This window comes from Lolium rigidum, chromosome 7, assembly GCF_022539505.1.
Source record: "Lolium rigidum isolate FL_2022 chromosome 7, APGP_CSIRO_Lrig_0.1, whole genome shotgun sequence".
NCBI classification, from domain to species: Eukaryota; Viridiplantae; Streptophyta; class Magnoliopsida; order Poales; family Poaceae; genus Lolium; species Lolium rigidum.
The window spans coordinates 101,097,759-101,120,516 of NC_061514.1; the positions used below are offsets into that span (position 1 = coordinate 101,097,759).

Genomic DNA, 22,758 nt, shown 5'->3' on the forward strand with positions numbered 1-22,758 from the left:
ATCATTTAAATCACTCATATTATTTTCAATAATGAAAATTAGTTCAATAATGCCTTTGGACTATAAAAACACCTTGACAACATTTCAAGGTTGTATTTTACCCTAAACAGAGTATCCCTAAATTGTTCTTAGTATTAACCTTCCACATAAAATAATAATAAAACACCAGAAAGGGGGGGGGGACAACCCTAAAAGCTGAATCATGCATAATTGCTTCTTTAACCATTGCCCTTATCGGACAATGATGCTATTTTTCAGCAACAGAGGACAAGGGTCAGTCCACACCATCCAACTGCAACACTTTGCAGTGTTCAGGCAAGTTCATCACTTGCTCATGTCATTTGAGTATTTCTATCAAATTACTTGCAAAGTACTACGGTTATCACTGTTGCATAAAAACCAAAACCACTATTTTCATAACTATGAATATGACTAAGTGGTGGGCAATGGAACCATGGATTGTGTTGATATGGTGGAGGTTCCATTGCAAGGGTTTATATCCATCTAGGATTTAACAACAAATGTCGCCAGTGATTCTTGTGTCGTAATAACCGTGTTAACCATAAGATCTGAAATGGGACGGACTAGTCAATCGTATTTCCACCTCTTGTACATCAACGGATGCGCTTACCGTAGCAGTTGTATCTTGCGGAGCAACTTGTGGGTGGGGAACCCATTCTAAGTCCCCACGGTTATGCTGTGCATACCGTAGCGGTTGCGGCTTGCGGAACAACTTGAGGGTGGGGATCCCACTCTAATTCCCCACGGTAATGTGGTTTATGATGGGTTGCAGCTACCGGCGAAGGAGTTTGGTTCGATCCCGGCATCGTTGTCGTGGTCGGGGTCCCGTCCTTAAATGGTGTAAGTGGACCGACGAGGACCCAGGGTCGGGGTTTGCAACAACGGGTGGGTGTGCGAGGTAGCGGAGGAATATGATTGGCTATGACCTTATACCGGGCCTCACACCGAAGGAAGTGTGAACGGGAAAGCTACCCGGTTGGCACCAAGGTTAAGATCTCTTATGGGTAAAGCAACACACCTCTGCAGAGTGTAAAGAACTATGACCTGTCACTCCCTGTTCCGGGATGAGGAACTGCGGACGCAGCCGGAAAGGAGCTCCATGAAGTTCTAGTAAACCGGTGAAGGTTGACGGACATAGCTCTTTGGAATAAAAGCAATCTTTTGAAGAAATGTTTATCAAAACTTGCATTGGTATTAGACTTTCTGGTCTAATATCGTAGCTAATGCATTAAACACCTCTTATCTATAATGAACTTGTTGAGTACGCCCGTACTCATACTACTCTTAAATCCCATGCTTAGATTGTCTGAATCGTCTAGAGGAGGACTACGACAACGATGAAGGGGCCGAGATCATCGGCTATGAAGAACCAGACCTCTCTGGAGGTATAGAAGGCGTAGACTACCTCATCGTCTACGGATCCGGGGAGGCTTCCGGAGGACATCAAGCCTAGAGACAGCCAGTAGTAGTAGTAACCGAGCAGCCCGAACTCTTAGTATTTAGCTGCTCGAGGAAATAAATGTATAACCTAATGAGACGCTTATATTGTAAGTTAAGTTGGGTTCGTCTCGAACCCAGGAGTATTCCTCTTAGGACCCAAGAGGAGCTCCGAGACGACATGTGTATGATATTTGTAATAATAAATGAATGAGTTATGGACCTGCTATGTTCTGTTGTACTACTCTGAGGGATGTAATATTTGCGGAATGGTACTTCGTGAATGTTATATCAACGACTGGCATACTACAACATGCAGTGGTATGCAGGGTCACCACAAAGTTCAACCTTTATTTGTTCTTCAGGTTCTATAGGTTTATTTTCACTTTTATGAACCGCACTATTTATAACAGAGTACTCCTTCATTTTAGCAGGGAAAGGAGTTTTTTCAATATAGGCTTCAGGAATAACATGATCAACAGTTTCAACTACAACACATTTATTTATAGATGAATCAATTTTATCTTTATACGGTTCATGATACTTATCAAAATTCTTCTTAGGCAATTCATAATGAGAGGCAAAAGCTTTATAAAGATTTGCAGCAACTTGAGAATCAAGACCATAAGTAGCACTCATATTACGAAATTTATCAGTATCCATAAAAGCTTCAATGCATTTATAATCATAATTTATACCCGATTCTCTATCCTTGTCGTTCTCCCATCCTTCAGTATTCTCCTGGATCCGATTAAGAAGGTCCCTTTTAAACTCTTCTTTGTTGCGTGTAAATGATCCAGAACAAGAAGTATCCAGCAAGGTATTGTCTTGAAAAGAAAGTCTTGCATAGAAATTATCAATAATAACATTACCAGGAAGCTCATGAATGGGGCATTTGAGCATTAAAGACTTCAATCTCCCCAACGCTTGGGCAATACTCTCTCCATCATGAGGCCAAAAATTATATATGCGGTTCCGATCTTTGTGAATTTCACTTGGAGGATAGAACTTAGAATAAAACCGGGGCTCAATATCATTCCATTCAAGAGAATCCCCATCATCCAGTAATTTATACCAATGCGCCGCTTTACCAGACAACGATATAGAGAATAGTTTCTTCCTCACTTCATCCATAGAAATACCTGCACATTTGAATAAACCGCATAATTCATGTAAGAACAGTAAATGATCTCCAGGATGGACAGTTCCATCCCCTGTATAACGGTTATCCACAACACGTTCAATAATTTTCATAGGTATTTTGTATGGAACCTCTTCCTCGCCTGGCGCCTCATCCACTACCTTTGCAGTAGTAGTAGATTTCCCAAATAAAAATTCAAGAGAAGATCTCTCCGTAATGAATTATAGCAGCAGGCAGGAATAAAATCAGCACAAACAGTAAAAGTTTCCCTTACCAATTCCACTTACCAATAGCGCTTCACTCCCCGGCAACGGCGCCGTGAAAATAGTCTTGATGACCCACAAGTATAGGGGGTGTATCGTAGTATTTTCGATAAGTAAGAATGTCGATCCCAACGAGGAGCGAGAAGGTGTTGACAAGCAGTTTCGATGAAGGATTCATCGTAAATGCTCATAGACAAGTATTCAGGGGGTTTTGATGTAGCAGTTGAATAAAGTACGAGTAAGTAAAGTGCGAGAGTAACAACTGCAGCGAGTGGCCCAATCCTTTTTAGCACAAAGGACAAGCCGGTTTGTTTACTTATAATGACCAAACGTTCTTGAGGACACACGGGAATTTAGTCTAGTGCTTTCGCTTCATATAGCTAATTAATCTTCATTGTTTTGATAAGTGTTATGTGGGTGAACCTATGCTAATGCACCGCCCTTCCTAGGACTAATACATACTTGTGATTATACCCCTTGCAAGCATCCGCAACTACAAGAAAGTAATTAAGATAAATCTAACCACAGCCTTAAACTCTTAGATCCTGCTATCCCTCATGCATCGATATACCAACGGGAGTTTAGGTTCTGTCACTCCGGCAACCCCGCAATTGGCAAATGAGTACAAGATGTATTCCCCTAGGCCCATAAAGGTGAAGTATCATGTAGTCGACGTTCACATGATACCACAAGAAGAATAACACCACAACTTAAATATCATAACATTGAATATTACTCAACCATAATTCACTACTAACATTTAGACTTCACCCATGTCCTCAAGAACTAAACGAACTACTCACGAGACATCATATGGAACATGATCAGAGGTGATATGATGGTGAATAACAATCTGAACATAAACCTTGGTTCAATGGTTTCACTCAGTAGCATCAATAACAAGTAGAAATCAATACCGGGAGAGTTTCCCCTATCAAACAATCAAGATCCAACCCAAATTGTTACAGCGGTGACGATGTGCAGCGGTGGAGATGGCGGTGATGATGATGGAGATGATGACGATGGTGATGGAGATGATGTCCAGCTCAATGACGGTGACGATGGCGTCGATTTCCCCCTCCGGGAGGGAATTTCCCCAGCAGATTTCAGCCTGCCGGAGAGCTCTTTTCTCTCTGGTGCTTTCCGCCCCGCAGAGGCGGCTGTGACTCTTCGCGACTATATATCCTCTCGAGCTTAGGTTTTCGGGACGAAGATGTACGCGAAGGAGAGGAGGCCAGAGGGGGTTGTGGGCCCCCTCCCCACAAGGCGGCGCGGCCAGGGCAGGGGCCGCGCCGGCCTATGAGGTGGGCCCATGGCGGCCCTCCTCGGCTCCCCCTTCTGGCACCCTTCGTCTTCTGGAAAAATAGGATTTTCCGTATAATCTCTGTCAATTGTTGATCTTCCGAAATATTGCCTTCTGACGACGCTTTTTCCAGCAGAATCCTAACTCCGGTGCGCGATCCTCGAATAATCATGAAATATGCAAAATAGATGAAATAACATAAGTATTATCTCCAAATATGAAATATATCAATGAATAACAGCAAATTATGATATAAAATAGTGATGCAAAATGGACGTATCATTGATCTCCACTTAGGCCAAAAGCCTAAGCTTGGGGGGAGGTATACCGACATCACTCATTCTTTGCATATTATGATTGCTGGATACTTGTATATACTTGTTTAGCATCTTTAAGTGGTTTTCTAATAAGAGGGAGATGATATTTGGAGAAGTGCTGCCTAAAAACAGATTCTGGGTTGTTACCAAAAAAATTCTCAAAAACAGCAGGACGTTATTTTGCGAAGCCAATTTTTGCGCATGTTCCCCAGGTTTTTATCTAACTTTCATTAGTTGAACACTTTTCGAGCTCGGCAGCGGAAGAATTTCTTAAAAATCGATTACTCTTCTAGAATTTCTTTGTTTCTTTCCTAAAACACAAAAAGACCAAAAATATTTCTGTTGTTTCTCGTCACCATTTGTTTATTTTGGTTTCTTGCCTTTATTTTGCTTTATTTTCTATCGTTAGTTTGCTATAAGAAAATCCAAAAAGATTTTTCTTTGTTTGCTTGCTTCCTTTTGTTCTTGTTTCCAATTCGAAAACACCAAAAATATTTGATGTTCTTCTTTGGTTTTGTAAAGTTCATTATGAGTTCAATGGTCTTCGGTGGCTGGAGTGTGGTTTTCATTTCATATTATTCAAGCTACACAAGTGAAAGGCAATAATGACGATCTATGACAATTCGACTGTGGTGAGAGGCTGGTATGAACTCTATTTGTTTTCATTTTTGTACATATACTCATCCATGTGAGCATGCTTAGTTGGTTCATGTGAGGTATATGTCATTTAAGAAAGTCTAGTAGTTCATGATCCCTCATGTTTTAGCTCCAACTTATTAATATGAGTAGCATGTCATGGATGTTTGCTTGCATTGTTCTATTCATAAATAGGTATGACATTGTGGCATCCTCCTCTGAATAATTCATTTAAATTGACTTGGCAAATGCTCACGCATGCATATGACTGAACAAAAGTCAATTAAGCCTCGATGATTTACTTTGCTTCAGAGTTCTTGTATCACTTTTATGCCTCCGTTAATTTATTTTGCTGCAAGCATGATTATGACAGTTACTGCTCTCTTGATTGTCGCTCCCCAGTCTATTGCTAGCCTTCACTTGTACTGAGCGGGAACGCTGCTCGTGCTTCCAAACCCATGAAAACAAAGTTGTTCCAAAGTGTCCACCATAAATACCTATGCATGGCATTTCAAACCATTCCAAGTAAATTCTCATGCGCTACCTTTAAACCTTCAAAATGTTTCTCAATTTGTGTTAATGTTTTATAGCTCATGAGGAAGTATGTGGTGTTTATCTTTCAACCTTGTCATTTACTCTTGACGGACTTTCATAATGGACTAGTGGCACATCCGCTTATCCAATAATTTTGCAAAAAGAGCTGGCAACAGGGTTCCCAGCCCCGATTAATCAAACTTCATTAATAATTCTCTTCACATGTTTTGCTCGATTCATCAGTAAGCAACTTAATTTTGCAAATAGACACTCCTCCATGGTATGAGATTGATGGAAGGCACCCGAGGATTCGGTTAGCCATGGCTTGTGTAAGCAAAGGTTGGGGGGAGTGTCACCCATAATAAAACTAAAATACGTGTGTAAACAAAAGAGAAGAGGGATGATCTACCTTGCTGGAAGAAATAACGTCCTTCATGGGAGCCGCTCTTGAAAGTCTGGTTGGCGAGGTAGTTGGTGTACCCATTACCATTCGTTGACAACAACAAACACCTCTCAAAATAATTTTACTCCTGTTTTAAAAATGAAAAGCTCTAGCGCATGTTAATCCCCTGCTTCCCTCCGCGAAGGGTCAATCTTTTACTTTTATGTTGTGTCTCCATCCTTTCTTTGAGAACTTTCTTGAGAGCACAACTGTCATTCTTAGTATAATATGCTTGTCTCAAAATATGATTGATTGTGGTATAACTTTGATGCTTTTATCTTTGATAATCTCTATTTCTAGTCTTTCTACGAACTTCAGAGGTGCCTGAGCATTTATGTTTTGCTGATCAAATACGGGCAAGCGAGATACCACTTTATCATACTCTTTTATGAACATTGCAATCCTGCTGATAGACATGATTCATGATGCTTATTATTAATTTGTTGGTACCTTTCCATGATTAACATAGCTATTGGATGATCTTATTTGCATGTATCTTATTATGAATTGCCTAAGCACTTTTGCATGTCATGAGAATATTTACATCATATGAGCGAATGTGTTCGTGAAAGTTTTTTTATCGCACTCAGTTGTTAACTGAATTGCTTGAGGACAAGCAATAAGCTAAGCTTGGGGGGAGTTGATACGTCCAAAACGTATCTACTTTCTCGAACACTTTTGCTATTGTTTTGCCTCTAATTTGTGTATTTTGGATACAACTAACACGGACTAACGTTGTTTTCGACGAGAATTGCTACAGTGTCTCATTTTTGTGCAGAAATTCAACTTTCGGGAAAATCCTCGGAATTTATATCAAAGGGCCTATTTTACCAGAAGAATCACGGAGCCAGAAGGGCAGCAGAGTAACAAAGACAACAGAGTGTTAATGCTTTGCTCCGGTACTATATTAAAAGGAGTACCTTAATATCCAGTAGATTCCCTAGAGGCCCGGCTGCCACCGGCTGGTAGGACAAAAGATGTTGTGAAAGTTTCTCATTGCGAGCACGTACGACTATATACGGAACACATGCCTATGGATTGCTTTGTACTTGGACACCATTTTATTATTATCTGCAAATGCCCTGCTTTGATTGTTACATGAGTTTCTCTCATCCATGCAACGCCCGTCATCCATCCCTGTGCCTACGATATTTTAATCCTGCTCGTTTACTAAAATCACTACTCGTTGTCTTTGTTACTCTGTCTGTCGTTATTTCACTATCGCTATCGCTATAAACTGTTACTATCGATAAACTCTTGCGAGCAAGTATGTTTCCAGGTGCAGCTGAATAGACAACTCCGCTGTTAAGGCTTTCAAGTATTCTTTGTCTCCCCTTGTGTCTAATCAATAAATTGGGTTTTACTTCCCGTGAAGACTGTTGCGATCCCCTATACTTGTGGGTCATCAGTTACCCAACCGAAAGCCCCTCTTGATAGTGCGGCTATCTATCCTATAATCCGGTCTCCCAACAACCACCTTGAGACCGGTAAAAGGAAAACCTAGCAAGGCCATACCTTTGCCTTGCGCATCCCGCTTGATCTTGATGATAACTCTTCAAGCTTCACTCAAGCCGGAATGCCTCACTTGACCAATGTTGCTTCGTGAAGACTCACAAATGCTCCCCCATACACTAGCAATGTATGGGGGAGCATTTGTGAGTCTTCGCGAAGCGACGATGATCAAGTGAGGCATTCCGGCTTGAGTGGAGCGTGAAGAGCTATCATCAGGATCAAGCGGGATGCGCAAGGCAAAGGTATGGCCTTGCTAGGTTTTCCTTTTACCGGTCTCAAGGTGGTTGTTGGGAGACCGGATTATAGGATAGATAGCCGCAGTATCAAGAGGGGCTTTCGGTTGGGTAACTTGATCACATCGTCTTAGGGAGCTCAATCCTTTGCATACTTTGCATATCCTTATTGCTTCTTGGTGTTTCTCTGTGTGAGGTTCTTGAGCTTGTTGCTAGCTTTACAACAAGCCCAAGTTCATCGAAAACGGAATCCGTATGCATCTTCTATTGCGTTTTCGAGTTTGGACGTCTTCACCGTTTCTTGACGGTGGGAGACTCCCTCTCTAAAATCATCTAAAATGTTCTGTGGGGAGTATCCATATTTGTTGGGGTTCTATTCGTCGTTATCTTTCCAACAAAATTGGTTTCATGTCAATCGGGGTTCGGACACAAAAGTTATCACAGTTTTTGTATAACATGTTTTCCTGCTCACCCGGTCAGGGACCCGGTCGGACCGGCCCATGCGCCGGCCAGTTCCGGTCTGCCGCCCGGTCAGCCGGCCTCCCGGGCGCCAACCGGGCGCCATCCGGGCGCCAACCGGCTAACCTCCTGGACGACACAAAGTTACCCCGGTCGGGGTCCGGCCTACCGACCGGTTTGGACGGCTGGTCCGGTCTGTGGCCCGGTCTGACCGGGCCCTGGACCGGACGGCCCGGCCCCAGGCCCGGTTGACCGGCCTCCTCGACGGTTGACTCAGCCCAACTTTTCCCCAACGGTTATATTTGCTCTTGGGCTATAAATAGCCCTTCTTTCACCTTGCGCTGAGTTAGTTCTTCCCCTTTCTTCACCTCCATTGTTGCTCTTGGAAGAACTTGCTTCTCTCTCTTGTCTCCCCCCATGATTCTTTCTCATTCTTGAGGGATCTAAGAGAGGAGATCTAGATCTACACTTCCAGCAATCCATTTCTCCTCTAAGTGAGGGGAACTCTTGGGATCTAGATCTTGGAGTCTTTTGTTGACTTTCCCCATTGTTCTTCCTCTCCAATCTCATCTTAGCAATTGTTGCTTGGGTGGGATTTGAGAGTGAATGACTTGAACACCTCTAGTGTTCTTGCTTTGCATCATTGCATAGTGTTGAGCTCTCCACCACGATTAGTTCAAGTGAGAGACCGTGAGCTTGTTACTCTTGGAGGGAGACCTCCTAGTTGGCTTGGTGGTTGGTACTCCGGTGATCTCTTCAAGAAGATTGTGAAGAGGCCTGGACTTCTCCTTCGTGGAGCTTGTGAAGTGGTTGTGGAGCTTGCCATCTCCGGAGCGGAGGAAAAGCTAACCATAAGGAAAGGGCCATTATCCTTCGTGGGTGTGGTTCGGAGAATAGGGTGAGCCTTCGTGGCGCGGGAATCCTTCGTGGGACCTCCACTCCTCCAAACGTGACGTACCTTCTTGCAAAGGAAGGGAACACGGGAATACATCCTCGTCTCCGCGTGCCTCGGTTATTTCTATACCCGAGCTCTCTTTCCTTGTGATAGCCATCGTGCTTGAAGTACATATATCTTGCTATTACTTGTGCTACATATATCTTGTGCCTATCTTGCTTAGCTCTAGTTGCTATTGTTACACTTAGTTGAGCTTAGCATATTTAGGGTTTGTGCTTGTAAACTAAACGATAGTTTAATTCCGCATTATTACAACACAAATCCGTAAGAGTTTTTAATTGCCTATTCACCCCCCTTCTAGGCGACATCTCGATCTTTCATCTTCAAAACCATTCATAGCATGGTCATCAAATGCAAAAGTGTAAAATTTTCCATTTTTAGTCAAGTGGTGTGTTCTAGCAAATGCGCCACAAAATTATAATGGTACCTGACAAAGACATAATTGGGTGGTGTGTTTCAGCAAACACTGAAAAATAGCGGTGTCATGTAGCAAATTTTCCCATCATATCATAATCACTAAAGTTTATGGATAAATTTTACAAGAATCAAGGCATCGGGCACTGGAGAGAGCATGGCCGTCGACTATGTAGAGTCACTAGACACCAGCAAGAGCGTCTCTGACGATAACGACGCCTTCGACATCTCCTTAAAGGTGCGGTCATCGCCAACCTCTGAGATCCAGAGTAGATGTACCACATAATGTCCACCTTTAGAATTCGGTCAATCAATTAAACTATTTCTATATAGGGGCAGCCGGGCCGTATAGCCAATGGCGGATCAACGCCCGACCCGGCTCTTTTGTCCTTTTGTTCGCGTCCTTCGTCATCGAAATAGGACTGACTCGATGAGGAGGATGTTTAGTATAGTTATTGTAGTTTTCTTAGGCCCTATATAAGTATGTAATTAATGTGAAGTTAAGAATATTTTTGTATGAGGAAGGGCAACCATATTTGATTGGATCCTTTGAGCAGATGGCCAAATAATACATGCCTATATGTTTGTTGACGTCATTTTCAAAATCATACCAAGATCATTGTTAACATACTAATAAAAGTGATATGGAAAGTGATAAAGATCACACAGACTGCGTTTCTTAAAATAATTTATCATGGAAGGGGTTATGGTGTTGCACAAAACTCTTAATGATTTACACACTAGCAAAAATGTAGAGTCCTCTTCAAGATTGATTTTGAAAAGGCATTTGATAAAATGAAATGGCCTTTTCTGCTTCAAGTACTTGAAATGAAAGGATTTCCTAGTGCTTTCATTGACTTGGTTATGAAAATTGTTTCAGGAGGTAAAGTTGGGATTAATGTAAATGGTGATATTATACCATATTAATACTCATTAGGGCCTTATTCAGGCAGAAAATTGGGGATTCTCACTCTGGCAGGGCCTTGTGGAAGTAAACTATCTATTCTTATCATGTTGCAATTTTAAAGTGGGAAATGGTGCTAAAACAAGATTCTAGGAGGACACTTGGATCAGAGATGCAACTTTGGCATCTCAATTCCTTAGGTTGTACGCTATATCGAATAATCACAACATCACTTCAGAAAGCCTTTCCTCCAACACTTAATTCTGTAAGTTTTAGAAGAAATCTTGTGGGCGAGAGACTAGCTGAATGGCACAAGCTGGTAGAGCAATGTAGGGAGGTGACGTTGAATAATGAGGAAGACATGATGGTTTGGCTCTTAATATCCTCTAAACTATTTTCGGTTAAATCCTTTTACCTTGCTATGCAGGATTATGGATCTGTCCTATATAATTTGATGTGGAAAGTTAAAATTCCTTTGAGAGTGAAAAAAAAATTGTGGCTTGTTTCGAAAATAAAATATTCTGACGAAAAATGTTTTTTTTTTCTAAAAAGAGGAGGAAAATGCACTAAGAATTGTTTGTTTTGTGGATAGGAAGAAAATATGAACCATGCCTTCTTTTCTTGTCCATTCGCTCGATACACTTGGAATATTGTGAGTTGTGTAACTGGATTTAAGTGCGAGTTTGACAATGTTGAAAACTGCTTTAATGTTTGGCTAACAGGTTTTGGGAAAAAGGAAAAAGAATACGATTTTGGTGTGAGTTGCTGAAGTTTTGCGGGTGATTTGGAAAACAAGGAATCTAGCGTGCTTTGAACACAGATGGCCCGCTGAGCCAATCGTTAGGATTAACTGGTGGGCAAACAAACTTGCAGATAACAGAGGGGAAAAAAACTTGAGCTACAGTTAGGTGCAAAGATGCTGGAACGGGCCATGGGTGAGATATTCCAGGCGAGTCGAGGATGGGCGACGTGGAGACCGAGACTGGGAGGAGGAAGTTGCGCTTGAGGTTTAGGAGCTTCCCGAAGTGGAGACGTTTCTGTTGTTAGTTTGGAAGCTGTGAGTGGTGTCGAAAATTATCTGGAGGATTCAGGCTTTAGAGTTTTATCTCTGTAGTCGTTATTCCTCTCTTTGCTTGGGCTGTACAACTGCACGTGTTGGTGGGCGTGCGTTCTGGTGGTTGCGGTGTTTTGAATGGAACATTGTAGCTTGGTTTCTATAAACGAAAATCTCGGGGAATGATCCCTTTTGCAAAAAAAAAAAAAAAAAAAAAAAAAAAAAAAAGTCCATCAGCTCACAAGCTACCCGTTCAGAGTTCATAATATATACAAGATACTTAGATAGAGTACATAAACTCATGGTTATTGGTACATCGAACACCAAGGGGATGCAGAAGATAATGCTCATTGCTCAGGATGCTGAAAACCTCCCTGGTTTCCTGATTTTCAACCGAACAAAACCGGCTCATATACTCCACGCTTGCATAAACGACCGGATGCACGCTTTACACAAAACATGAAAAAATGAAATCAAGGGAACTCTCTCATACACTCCAATACAATAGGGATGAATCGAGCAAACCTACCGTGGGAATACATCACTGCAATACGATGCAATGAGGCGGCGGGGCTATAGACAACCAGCTGATGATTTTGCTCTGTTTTTTCTAGCTTTACACACCTCCAAGTTTTGCCTCTTGATGCCATCGTAATCCATCAGTAGAGCTGCTGATGTCGAGGGTGTCTGAATGATCCGCTAGCGTATAGCATCTGATAAACTGGCTTGATCCTCGCAATGAAAAACAGGCAGATCAAGGTTCCACAGCAACACACGATGGCACAGACGTAGAAGGTAAGCCTGAAACAGTCAGGCCCAAAGCAGTTTGAAGGGTCCAGCACACCCGGGTTCTGCCTAGCTGCCTCCTTGTCGTAGATATAACCAGCAAGAAGGGCTGAGAAGAAGAACGCGCCGATCGGGTTCACCATGAGCATGAAGTTGTACATCAGCCCGAAGTCCTTCAGACCGAAAAGCTCCGAGACTGTTGGTATCATGACGGCAAACTGGACCCCGTAACATATCCCCAGGAGTGTAGTTGAAACATATATCAGGCTATGGAGACCAGTTGCGAAAAGGAGGAAGGTTACCACCATAATGATTTGTGTGCACATCATCCAGAAAGGACGAGGAAGCATTCTTGACCTGCAACATATCAAGTGTTACTCAACTATTTTCAGAAGTAGTAACTCAAACTATTTCATGATGTTTGAACAGAAAAAGAATTCTATAAACTGTTGATAAATGAATGTTCAAACAGAAGCAAAATGTAAATATGAAGAGATAGAAGAAACCAGTATGTTTGAATGGCTATCCATAGTGTGCAGAAGCGCACGAACATTAGTGATTTAACATGGAGTAATATCAGCAACTGAGTACGTAATGTTAGCTGTTGTGTAATCCTTGTGATTTTTTCTACACACAGGAGACAAGACCTTACATCCTATATCTATTGGACTGATAACCTAAGTCATCAAGTGTAATACAATCGTTTTGAACCATTCTTAGAAAATGAAGTTGATGCAAAGTTGCAAAGTAGATAACGAGAGCTTACCTTACGAAATATTCAGAGACAGATCCACCAAGGATACGGCCAACAAAGTTGCAGAAGCCGAAGAGGCACAACAAAACGGTTGTGTCATTAGCACCAACAGCAATTCCAATCTGAGCTAGGTTATTCAGAGCAGTGACACCAGTGCCAACGCCACAAAAGTATACAATGAACAGCAGCCAGAAATCTGCCTTGACTAAGGCTTCACCGAATGTGAAATCATCCCCTCTTCTTGGCCCTTTTCTCCTTTTCAAATTAACTGCTCCCTCACCCTCAGCAAGCAGAAGATCCACATCCGTCGCCTCATCAGAATCATTGGTGCCTGTACCAAAAGTATTTGATGTGCCACGCAGAAGTGGTTCTGCACTCTCTTGATCCGCACCAGACAAACTGTCTGTTGAATAAGATGGAACAATGGTGCTGGGCTTTTCATCTTTTGGTTTGCTTGGATAAAGTGTCATTTTTATCGGTATTGCAAGTGGAGAAAGGAGCAGAAGTATCATTATACCAAACAGAAGGTAGGTAATAGTTGCACTTAGTTTCAAAGTATCACCGAGTATTGTCGCTACCATCAGATATGCACCGAGAACGACACTAGAGATTTGTGTGAACACGAAGTGACTGTGCTCTGTTGAATTGTCCTCGTCGAGCGATGGGGTGCAAGGCCTAACAAAATACATCACCAGAACACATGCTATCGGGATCCCCAAAGCAAGCAATAGCAAAAGGTTCGTGGGCGAATTGTTAAGCATTCCGTTAAATGCTTCCGTGTAGACAGCGGCACTAACAGCAACATAACCTTTGATGAGACCAGCAACAGTTCCTCGACTCAGAGGAAAGTTCCTCATATTGGTCACAAGGGCCGCAGTGCCCAACCATGCACTGCTGTTTGTGCCAATACATAGAGCTATCCACAACTGCAATAGCAAAGAAAAATACTCATGGTTCAAAATACTGCTGAAATTTTAGGTACATGATATATAAAAATCATACATGATGTATGCAAAATTTCAGGTGGGGATTCTCCATTAAAAAAATAATCTACTGATTATCCATCAACCTACAAATTTAGGTCTCAGAAGGAAACTTATATCAAGAGAAAATTTGAGGCTTCAAGATTTCTTTTTATAATTTTGCTTAACATTTTTTTGTCAAATGTTTTTTTTGTATAAACCTGACATGGATTGAGTATTGTATCAATACAAAATAAGATATAAGCACCTTACTTGTGCTTCTTCGGCAGCCAACCGCATTTTCACCGAAGGAACTATACGCGGTTTATGAATTTCATCATGAACAAAGTAAATCAACAGTCACATTAGGAAGAAATAAATATACATTAGCGATGGTGAATTGACATTGATAATGAGGCAGCAAGAAGTGGCAGCGGTCTTGAGGTCCACGACTATTAGGGTTCACTGGAGGTCGGTGGTGGCTTTGGTACCACGCAAAAGAATTTTTTGGAGTTGGAAACAATCGTGTGTAACTCGTCAGAACTCCAACATCCTAGTTTTCTAGCACTCAGATGACAACTGGATTCTGATACACAGTGTCGTTACAATACGACTCCAACTCCAATCGGTAACTCGATCCTACCACCATTGATGACCAATGCATTTGACAATCCTAACCATAGCAGTTCAATTGTGTCACGATGCATCGATCAGGTTTGAGGTGTCACCCGCAGGTGCGTAAGTGTCACCCACCAGCTCACCACAGCTAGTAAAATGCATGGAAAATCTGGCTTCTTGTTCTCCATGATGAAGTAAATCAGCCATGGGGGGATGCTTTATCAATAAGCCAATAGTGCGCACACAGAAACAACCATAAATAGAATATGAGAAATAAGCACTCACTTTAAGCAAAGTGTGAAGTTTCTGTGTTGATATAGTCTATACTATCAAAATTTGTTTAGTGTGGTCTTGTAAAGAATAAAGATGCACATTATGTCGCTTTCTTTCTTGTTTGACAAATTATATAGGTGACTAGCAATAGCCATCGTTGTCCCCCTGTTACTGTTGCTTACACTTTTACTAGCCCAGTGATCTGCGTAAACACAAACATCCTGGTAACCTTACAGTACTAAAGTTACTTGATCATGGAAAACCAGAACAAGTCAATTTCACCTTTTCGTACAAAAATAGAAGTCATTTTCACCAGAATTTACTACGACTTGTGTTGAACAAGATCTCTCAACCATCCAATCGCAGTGAACCATATTTTTGTCAATCAAACAGTAGAATCAGGTAGGAAGATCTGCTTCCGTGGAGGTTATGGCCTACGGGTGTGGGAATACAGCAGTGCGAGTTGGCTGATTGAACAATATATTTTTTAAAAAAAACATGTTTATCTCGCGGTCCAACACCGAAGTTCATTCTGCCCCACTTGCAGAAAATGATTCATCTCACAATCAAGGTGATCTGCCTAGAGAGTGGACCAACCAAATCAGGATAGGTTCAGCAAAATGTCCTGATTAAAAAAAATGGCAATCATACAACAGAGCACCTAAAAAGACAATCATGCAGAAGAATGAAGCAGCTGCGGAACCAGGATAATTGCGCACGTACTTCAGTTTAGGCCCCAATCAATTCGATCATCTAACCGTGCACCAGCGTTAAAGTCAACGGAAACATGGCAACGAGATAATTACAGCACAGATGGGTGGATGCAGAATTGCAGACCGAGAACCAGGGAGGGGGGGAATGAAAGGGGGGGAAGGGGAGGTGAGCGTGCGTACCACCCAGTAGGGCATGGCGACGGTCTTTGTGACGGCGAGCCAGACGGTGCCGAAGCCGAAGAAGGCGCAGGCGGATCCGATGAGGAGGATGAGCCACGGCGGGAGGCGGTTGGCGAGCACGCCCGGGACGAGCCCCACGTTCTCGCCGACGTCGTTGGCGACGCCGAGCATGGTGAGCGACTTCTGGTTGTAGCCGAGCGCCTCCTTGATGGCGTGGGAGTAGAGCGGGAAGACGTAGGCGCTGCCGGCCGCCACCTGCACCCACACCGCCGCCGCCAGCCCCACCCACGGCGGCCGGCTCCCCGCCTTCACCTTCCCCAGCCCCCCGCCTCCGCCACCGCCGCCGCCGCCCGGCATCTTGCTCGATCCCCTTCGCGGAGCGAGCGGAGGAGCCTGCTTGCTGCTAGGAAGCTCAGTAGCTAGCTAGTAGCGTAGCAGTGCGAGTCGTAGCTAGCTATCAACGGTGGGTGTGGCCGTGTGATGATGTGCGTGGTCGGGGGCTCGGGGTATCGTTGTGATGTGTGTGGGGGAGAGGCCCTGCTACTTTTGGCTGAGGTAGAGGAGGAAGCTCAGCTCAGTTGGCACTACTAGCATTAGTTAAATAGTGTTGTCCTGCTCGCTTTGTCATTGTCACCTCGCCTCGCTCCCTGGAACCAGGGATGGGATGTCCAAGCGCCAGTGCTCCACTCGATTATTTTGCGATGGAGCCGACAACTTCTTTCTCTTACCGTGGGACCTTTTTTTCCGGCGGAAAAAGTAATTTACCGTCTAACTAACGGCATTGACATCACATATATTATACTAAGGTGGTTACGGGTCGTGAGGCATGTTTCCTTGCACATGCTTCGGAGCAATACATATATTTATGTCACATTTTTTTGAAGGCCATCTGATTTTAAACCTGAAGGCCCCTCCTCCCTCTTGTTGTCATCCCACCACATCGCTGCCTAAAATTTAGGCGGTGGATGTCGGTGACGGATGTCCTTTTTATGCCGGTTGTCCCTACACCGCAATGACAACGGATCTAGGCACTGGCGGGGAGCCAAACGTCATTGGTTTAGGCACTGACGAACCCATGGTATTGAGGTAGAGTGACCAATGTGCATTTTCATATAAATTTGAGACTAAGATTGGACTTTCCCATTTTTATTTTATTCTTTTGGCTAGGATATATATAGGTAGGAAATCGCAAGGTAGAGTGGCCCAAACGTCCATTACTCTACTAGATCTGCCACTGCTGGACGTGTCATCCTGTCCATCGATTGAGTCCATGGTTGACACCATGTTTCCCGAGTTCTGTAGTTTTGGAGAACGTTGGCCTTTTGTTCTAGGGTTCTTACGTTTAGTAGTGCCGTGGCAGCGTGTGTCGACCAGCTAGCGCTCCCACTTCATTTTTTAATCATAGTCTCTCGTGGTGTTGTGGTGGTCTTTTCCAACAATGTGACACCCTCTATCCTGCCTATCCTCGTCTGTTACATCGTGGAAGCATCGATGGACTTGGAGTTGGCTAGTAGGGGCGAGGGAAATCCTTGCCATGTGCTAACTGGAGCCATCGACGAGGACGCATGTAGATGTCATTTCTTCTTTCCTACAGGGCATCGGGGGAAACCATTGTTGGTTTGTTGACACAATCATGACGTTCCCTTCTTGTTTCTTCTTGATCGATCTTAGAGCATCTCCATCGATGCACCCCATCACCCCACATCCTCCAATGGGGGCATGGACACCCCCTAGCAGGCCCATCATAGGTCCGGACATGCACACAAAGTGTTTGACGCCTCCTTGTTCGTTCCGAACCTTCGGGTCGGCTAGGGATGTCCTAGAATGTCGGGCATGCCTGCCACATAGGGCGCGGGAAATACGGACTAGCAAGTTATCAGATTTCATAAGTAGGCAGGTTCTATCACGTATTTTTGGGAAGAGGCGAAACGGACGTTGAGTTATCGTTTGCGTACACGTAAACGAAAAATGCGTCTGGATCCTGTTCCAACGACCCGACTCATAGTGACCGGATCGTCCGAGGCGGCGCAAACGCGGTTCATATTTGCGCCTGGGATGCATCGGGCAAACATTGCGCGCGGACGCGCCAAGTGACCGCTCGCTTTTCCACCAGGCCTGCCTGACAGCGAGCCATAGGAATGTATCGAGTGCATCGCTTCCGGCGGTCGCCGCTTCCGCGGCCATCCTTCCGAGTATGCGTCTGCGTTGCAGCCTTCGTCATCAATGTCGCGGCTGCCTCTTCTGCACGCGCACTGGTGGGCGGTGGTTGGGCTTCTGCGCCGCCATCAATGGAATCGTGTCCCGCGCGTGCCCGATCGTTAAAAGTCGACCGGCATCGTCCATGTCATCGCCCACACCACCGACACCTCCACTCCCACCCCTCACCACAGCGCGCCACCGCATAACCATAGGAAAGAAGAAGCACGATTCCGAGGCATCCAGCAGCGGCACCAAGAAGGCGGCTGCCCATCGAGGTGGCGCGGCTCATGCACCAGAGCTGGATGTCGTGCGACGGCTGGCGGGACGTGCACCTGTCTGGCGGCGGCTGGCGGCTCAGCCACCCCCGGGTGTCTGTCCTGCCCGTGCCTCTGCGCGAGCCAGCCACGAGCGTCGAGATCCGGTGCAGGTGGTATCTATTGTCGGACCTCAGCGTTGATCCCGCCTTCGCCGTCGACTCCAACAGCTGGCGCACCTGGCGCAAGACCGAGCACGATGAGAGGAGGCAGACAGGGTTCCTCGGCGACAAGTACTAACCATTTGACCACCCACCGCCGCCTCGTCGTCGAACACGACAGCCGTCGGCGCCTCCACAGGACGAGAACGACGACAACAGCGATGCAATGTCCTACCACAACGAGGAGGCCAAAGACGACAGCGACGACAACGTCGCCTGCATTTTCCACGAATGGCAGGCGGCCATGGCGGAGGGCCAGAAGTTCTGTAAGGGTATTTTACCCTTATCCATTATTTTGGTAACGATGACACCGTGCTAAAGTATTTGGCCTAATATGTTTATAAGGATAATCTCAGGTATTAGGCAATGAGGCGTAAATGGTGTATCAAAGGAACAAGAAGGCTAAAGGAGAACCCCCACTTCGACAACAATCAAAAAGGGTCTACAGGAGAAATCCGGTCTGCAGCCCGGTCCAACCGGGCCACCAACCGGCCAGTCCGGCGTGCTGGCCGGTCAACCGGGCGCCAACCGGGCTCCAAACGAAGAGCCAGCAGATCCGGTTGCCGACCGGGCGCCAACCGGCCGCGAACCGAAGGAGCTCCAGGACGACGCAAAGGGAATCCAGTCGCTGGTCCGGTCCGACCGGCCTCACGACCGGGCTGTCCGGTCTGTGGTCCGGTCAACCGGGTTTGTCGAGGAAAATGCTGAGGTGGCAAGTTGCAACGGCCAGATTTCGAAGAACACTATAAATACCCCTTCTCCTACCTTGGAAGAGTTAGGCAACACACTACAAGCTGTTCTTGAGCTCTCTCTCTCTTACTCCATTATTAGAAACACCAAAAGCCTATGATCTCCCTCCTCCTCCACTCAAACTCAAATCCCTCCGGGGAATCACTAGAGGAGGACCCGATCTACTGTTCTACCAAGCCAAATCTCATTCCCCTTGTATTCATCGAGAAGCTTGCTTCCTAGGGTTCCTTGGAAACCCTAGGTGGGCAAGAGGAGTCCGGAAGCATCCGGGCTGTGGATTTGCTCCGGGTAAGATTGTGAAGGTTTGGAGGCTACCTCAAAGTCTACCACAAGTGAGTGAGCTATTCCTTCGTGATATAGGCTCCGGAGAATAGGGTGAGCCTTCGTGGCGTGGGGAATCCTTCGTGGGACCTCCACCCCTCCAAACGTGACGTACCTTGTTGCAAAGCAAGGGAACACGGGAATACATCCTCGTCTCCGCGTGTTATCGGTTATCTCTAACCGAACTCCTTACTTGTGATTTAAACTGCCTGAGAGAGCCTTCGTGCTCGAGATAGTTGTATCTTCATAAAGGTTGCTTCACCTAGTTTGCATTAGGCTCCTTTATATTCCGCAAAGCCTAATATTGCAAAGAAAGAATTAAAATCTGTAGAAACCTATTCACCCCCCCCCCCCTCTAGGTTTACCATCTCTATACTTTCAATTGGTATCAGAGCCTGGACTCTTATTAAGGGCTTCACCGCCTTAAGAGTGAGATGGAAAAACTATTCGAGGGTCTAGATGAAAACTCTAACCTTTCGGTTAAAGAGATGAAATCTAGATTCTTGGCATATGATGCCGAGAAGAAGAAAAAGGAGGATGAGTGATACGCGTACAGCACGCGACCGTTGGGAACCCCAAGAGGAAGGTGTGATGCGTACAGCGGCAAGTTTTCCCTCAGTATGAAACCAAGGTTTAATCGAACCAGTAGGAGCCAAGAAGCACGTTGAAGGTTGATGGCGGCGAGATGTAGTGCGGCGCAACACCGGGGATTCCGGCGCCAACGTGGAACCCGCACAACACAAACCAAGTACTTTGCCCCAACGAAACGGCGAGGTTGTCAATCTCACCGGCTTGTCTGTAACAAAGGATTAGATGTATAGTGTGGAAGATGATTGTTTGCGAGAAAACGGTAGAAACAGTATTGCGATGAGATTGTATTTCGATAAAGAGAATTGGACCGGGGTCCACGAGTTCACTAGAGGTGTCTCTCCCATAAGATAAACAGCATGTTGGGTGAACAAATTACAGTTGGGCAATTGACAAATAGAGAGGGCATGACCATGCACATACATATTATGATGAGTATAGTGAGATTTAATTGGGCATTACGACAAAGTACATAGACCGCTATCCAGCATGCATCTATGCCTAAAAAGTCCACCTTCGAGTTATCATCCGAACCCCTCCCAGTATTAAGTTGCTAACAACGAGACAATTGCATTAAGTATTGTGCATAATGTAATCAGTAACTACATCCTCGAACATAGCACCAATGTTTTATCCCTAGTGGCAACAGCACATCCATAATCTTAGAGATTTTGTCACTTCCCAGATTCACGGAGACATGAACCCACTATCGAGCATAAATACCCCCTCTTGGAGTTAATAGCAAAAACTTGGCCGAGCCTCTACTAATAACGGAGAGCATGCAAGATCATAAACAACACATAGATATAAATTGATAATCAACATAACATGGTATTCTCTATTCATCGGATCCCAACAAACACAACATATAGAATTACAGATAGATGATCTTGATCATGTTCGGCAGCTCACAAGACCCGACAGTTAAGCACAATGGGGAGAAAACAACCATCTAGCTACTGCTATGGACCCATAGTCCAGGGGTGAACTACTCACACATCACTCCGGAGGCGACCATGGCGGCGTAGAGTCCTCCGGGAGATGAATCCCCTCTCCGGCAGGGTGCCGGAGGCGATCTCTGAATCCCCCGAGATGGGATTGGCGGCGGCGGCGTCTGCGGAAGGTTTTCCGTATCGTGGCTCTCGATGCGGGGTTTTCGCGACGAAGGCTTTAAGTAGGCGGAAGGGTAGGTCGGGGGGCGACGCGAGGGGCCCGAGGAGACAGGGCGGCGCGGCCAAGGGTGGGGCCGCGCAGCCCTGCCCTCCGGCCACCTCGTGGCCCCACTCCGTTGACTCTTCGGTCTTCCGGAAGCTTCGTGGCAAAATAGGACCCCAGGCGTTGATTTCGTCCAATTCGAGAATATTTCCTTACTAGGATTTCCGAAACCAAAAACAGCAGAAAACGACAAGCGGCACTTCGGCATCTTGTTAATAGGTTAGTTCCGGAAAATGCACGAATATGACATAAAGTGTGCATAAAACATGTAGATATCATCAATAATGTGGCATGGAACATAAGAAATTATCGATACGTCGGAGACGTATCAGCATCCCCAAGCTTAGTTTCTGCTCGTCCCGAGCAGGTAAACGATAAACAAAGATAATTTCTGGAGCGACATGCCATCATAACCTTGATCATACTATTGTAAGCATATGTAGTGAATGCAGCGATCAAAACAATGTATATGACATGAGTAAACAAATTAATCATAAAGCAAAGACTTTTCATGAATAGTACTTCAAGACAAGCATCAATAAGTCTTGCATAAGAGTTAACTCATAAAGCAATAATTCATAGTAGAGGTATTGAAGCAACACAAAGGAAGATTAAGTTTCAGCGGTTGCTTTCAACTTGTAACATGTATATCTCATGGATAATTGTCAACATAGAGTAATATAACAAATGCAATATGCAAGTATGTAGGAATCAATGCACAGTTCACACAAGTGTTTGCTTCTTGAGGTGGAGAGAGATAGGTGAACTGACTCAACAATAAAAGTAAAAGAAAGGTCCTTCAAAGAGGAAAGCATCGATTGCTATATTTGTGCTAGAGCTTTGATTTTGAAAACAAGAAACAATTTTGTCAACGGTAGTAATAAAGCATATGTATCATGTAAATTATATCTTACAAGTTGCAAGCCTCATGCGTAGTATACTAATAGTGCCCGCACCTTGTCCTAATTAGCTTGGACTACCGGGATTATCGCAATGCACATGTTTTAACCAAGTATCACAAAGGGGTACCTCTATGCCGCCTGTACAAAGGTCTAAGGAGAAAGCTCGCATTGGATTTCTCGCTATTGATTATTCTCAACTTAGACATCCATACCGGGACAACATAGACAACAGATAGTGGACTCCTCTTTTATGCATAAGCATGTAACAACAATTAATTTTCTCATATGAGATTGAGGATATATGTCCAAAGCTGAAACTTCCACCATGGATCATGGCTTTAGTTAGCGGCCCAATGTTCTTCTCTAACAATATGCATGCTCTAACCATAAAGGTGGT

The 22,758-nt window shown here is 44.5% G+C and overlaps 1 protein-coding gene across 1 annotated transcript; it reads right to left on the bottom strand.

Moving 5' to 3' along the window:
- Positions 1 to 12,282: 12,282 nt before the first annotated feature.
- LOC124671758 (protein NUCLEAR FUSION DEFECTIVE 4-like) lies at positions 12,283 to 16,268 on the bottom strand. Its single transcript, XM_047208092.1, has 3 exons — positions 15,912 to 16,268; positions 13,178 to 14,091; positions 12,283 to 12,768 (listed from the first exon to the last, which is right to left on the bottom strand). The coding sequence occupies exons 1-3, from the start codon at positions 16,266 to 16,268 to the stop codon at positions 12,285 to 12,287; spliced, it is 1,755 nt and encodes a 584-aa protein (XP_047064048.1). The 3' UTR covers positions 12,283 to 12,284.
- Between the last annotated feature and the right edge of the window lie 6,490 nt (positions 16,269 to 22,758).

Coding starts and splice junctions, on each gene's coding strand:
- LOC124671758 (XM_047208092.1), bottom strand. CDS start 16,268: ATGCCGGGCGGCGGCGGCGGTGGCGGAGGCGGGGGGCTGGGGAAGGTG. Junction 14,092..15,911: donor TCGCCATGCCCTACTGGGTG/GTACGCACGCTC, acceptor TTGCTATTGCAG/TTGTGGATAGCTCTATGTAT. Junction 12,769..13,177: donor GTCTCTGAATATTTCGTAAG/GTAAGCTCTCGT, acceptor GATATGTTGCAG/GTCAAGAATGCTTCCTCGTC.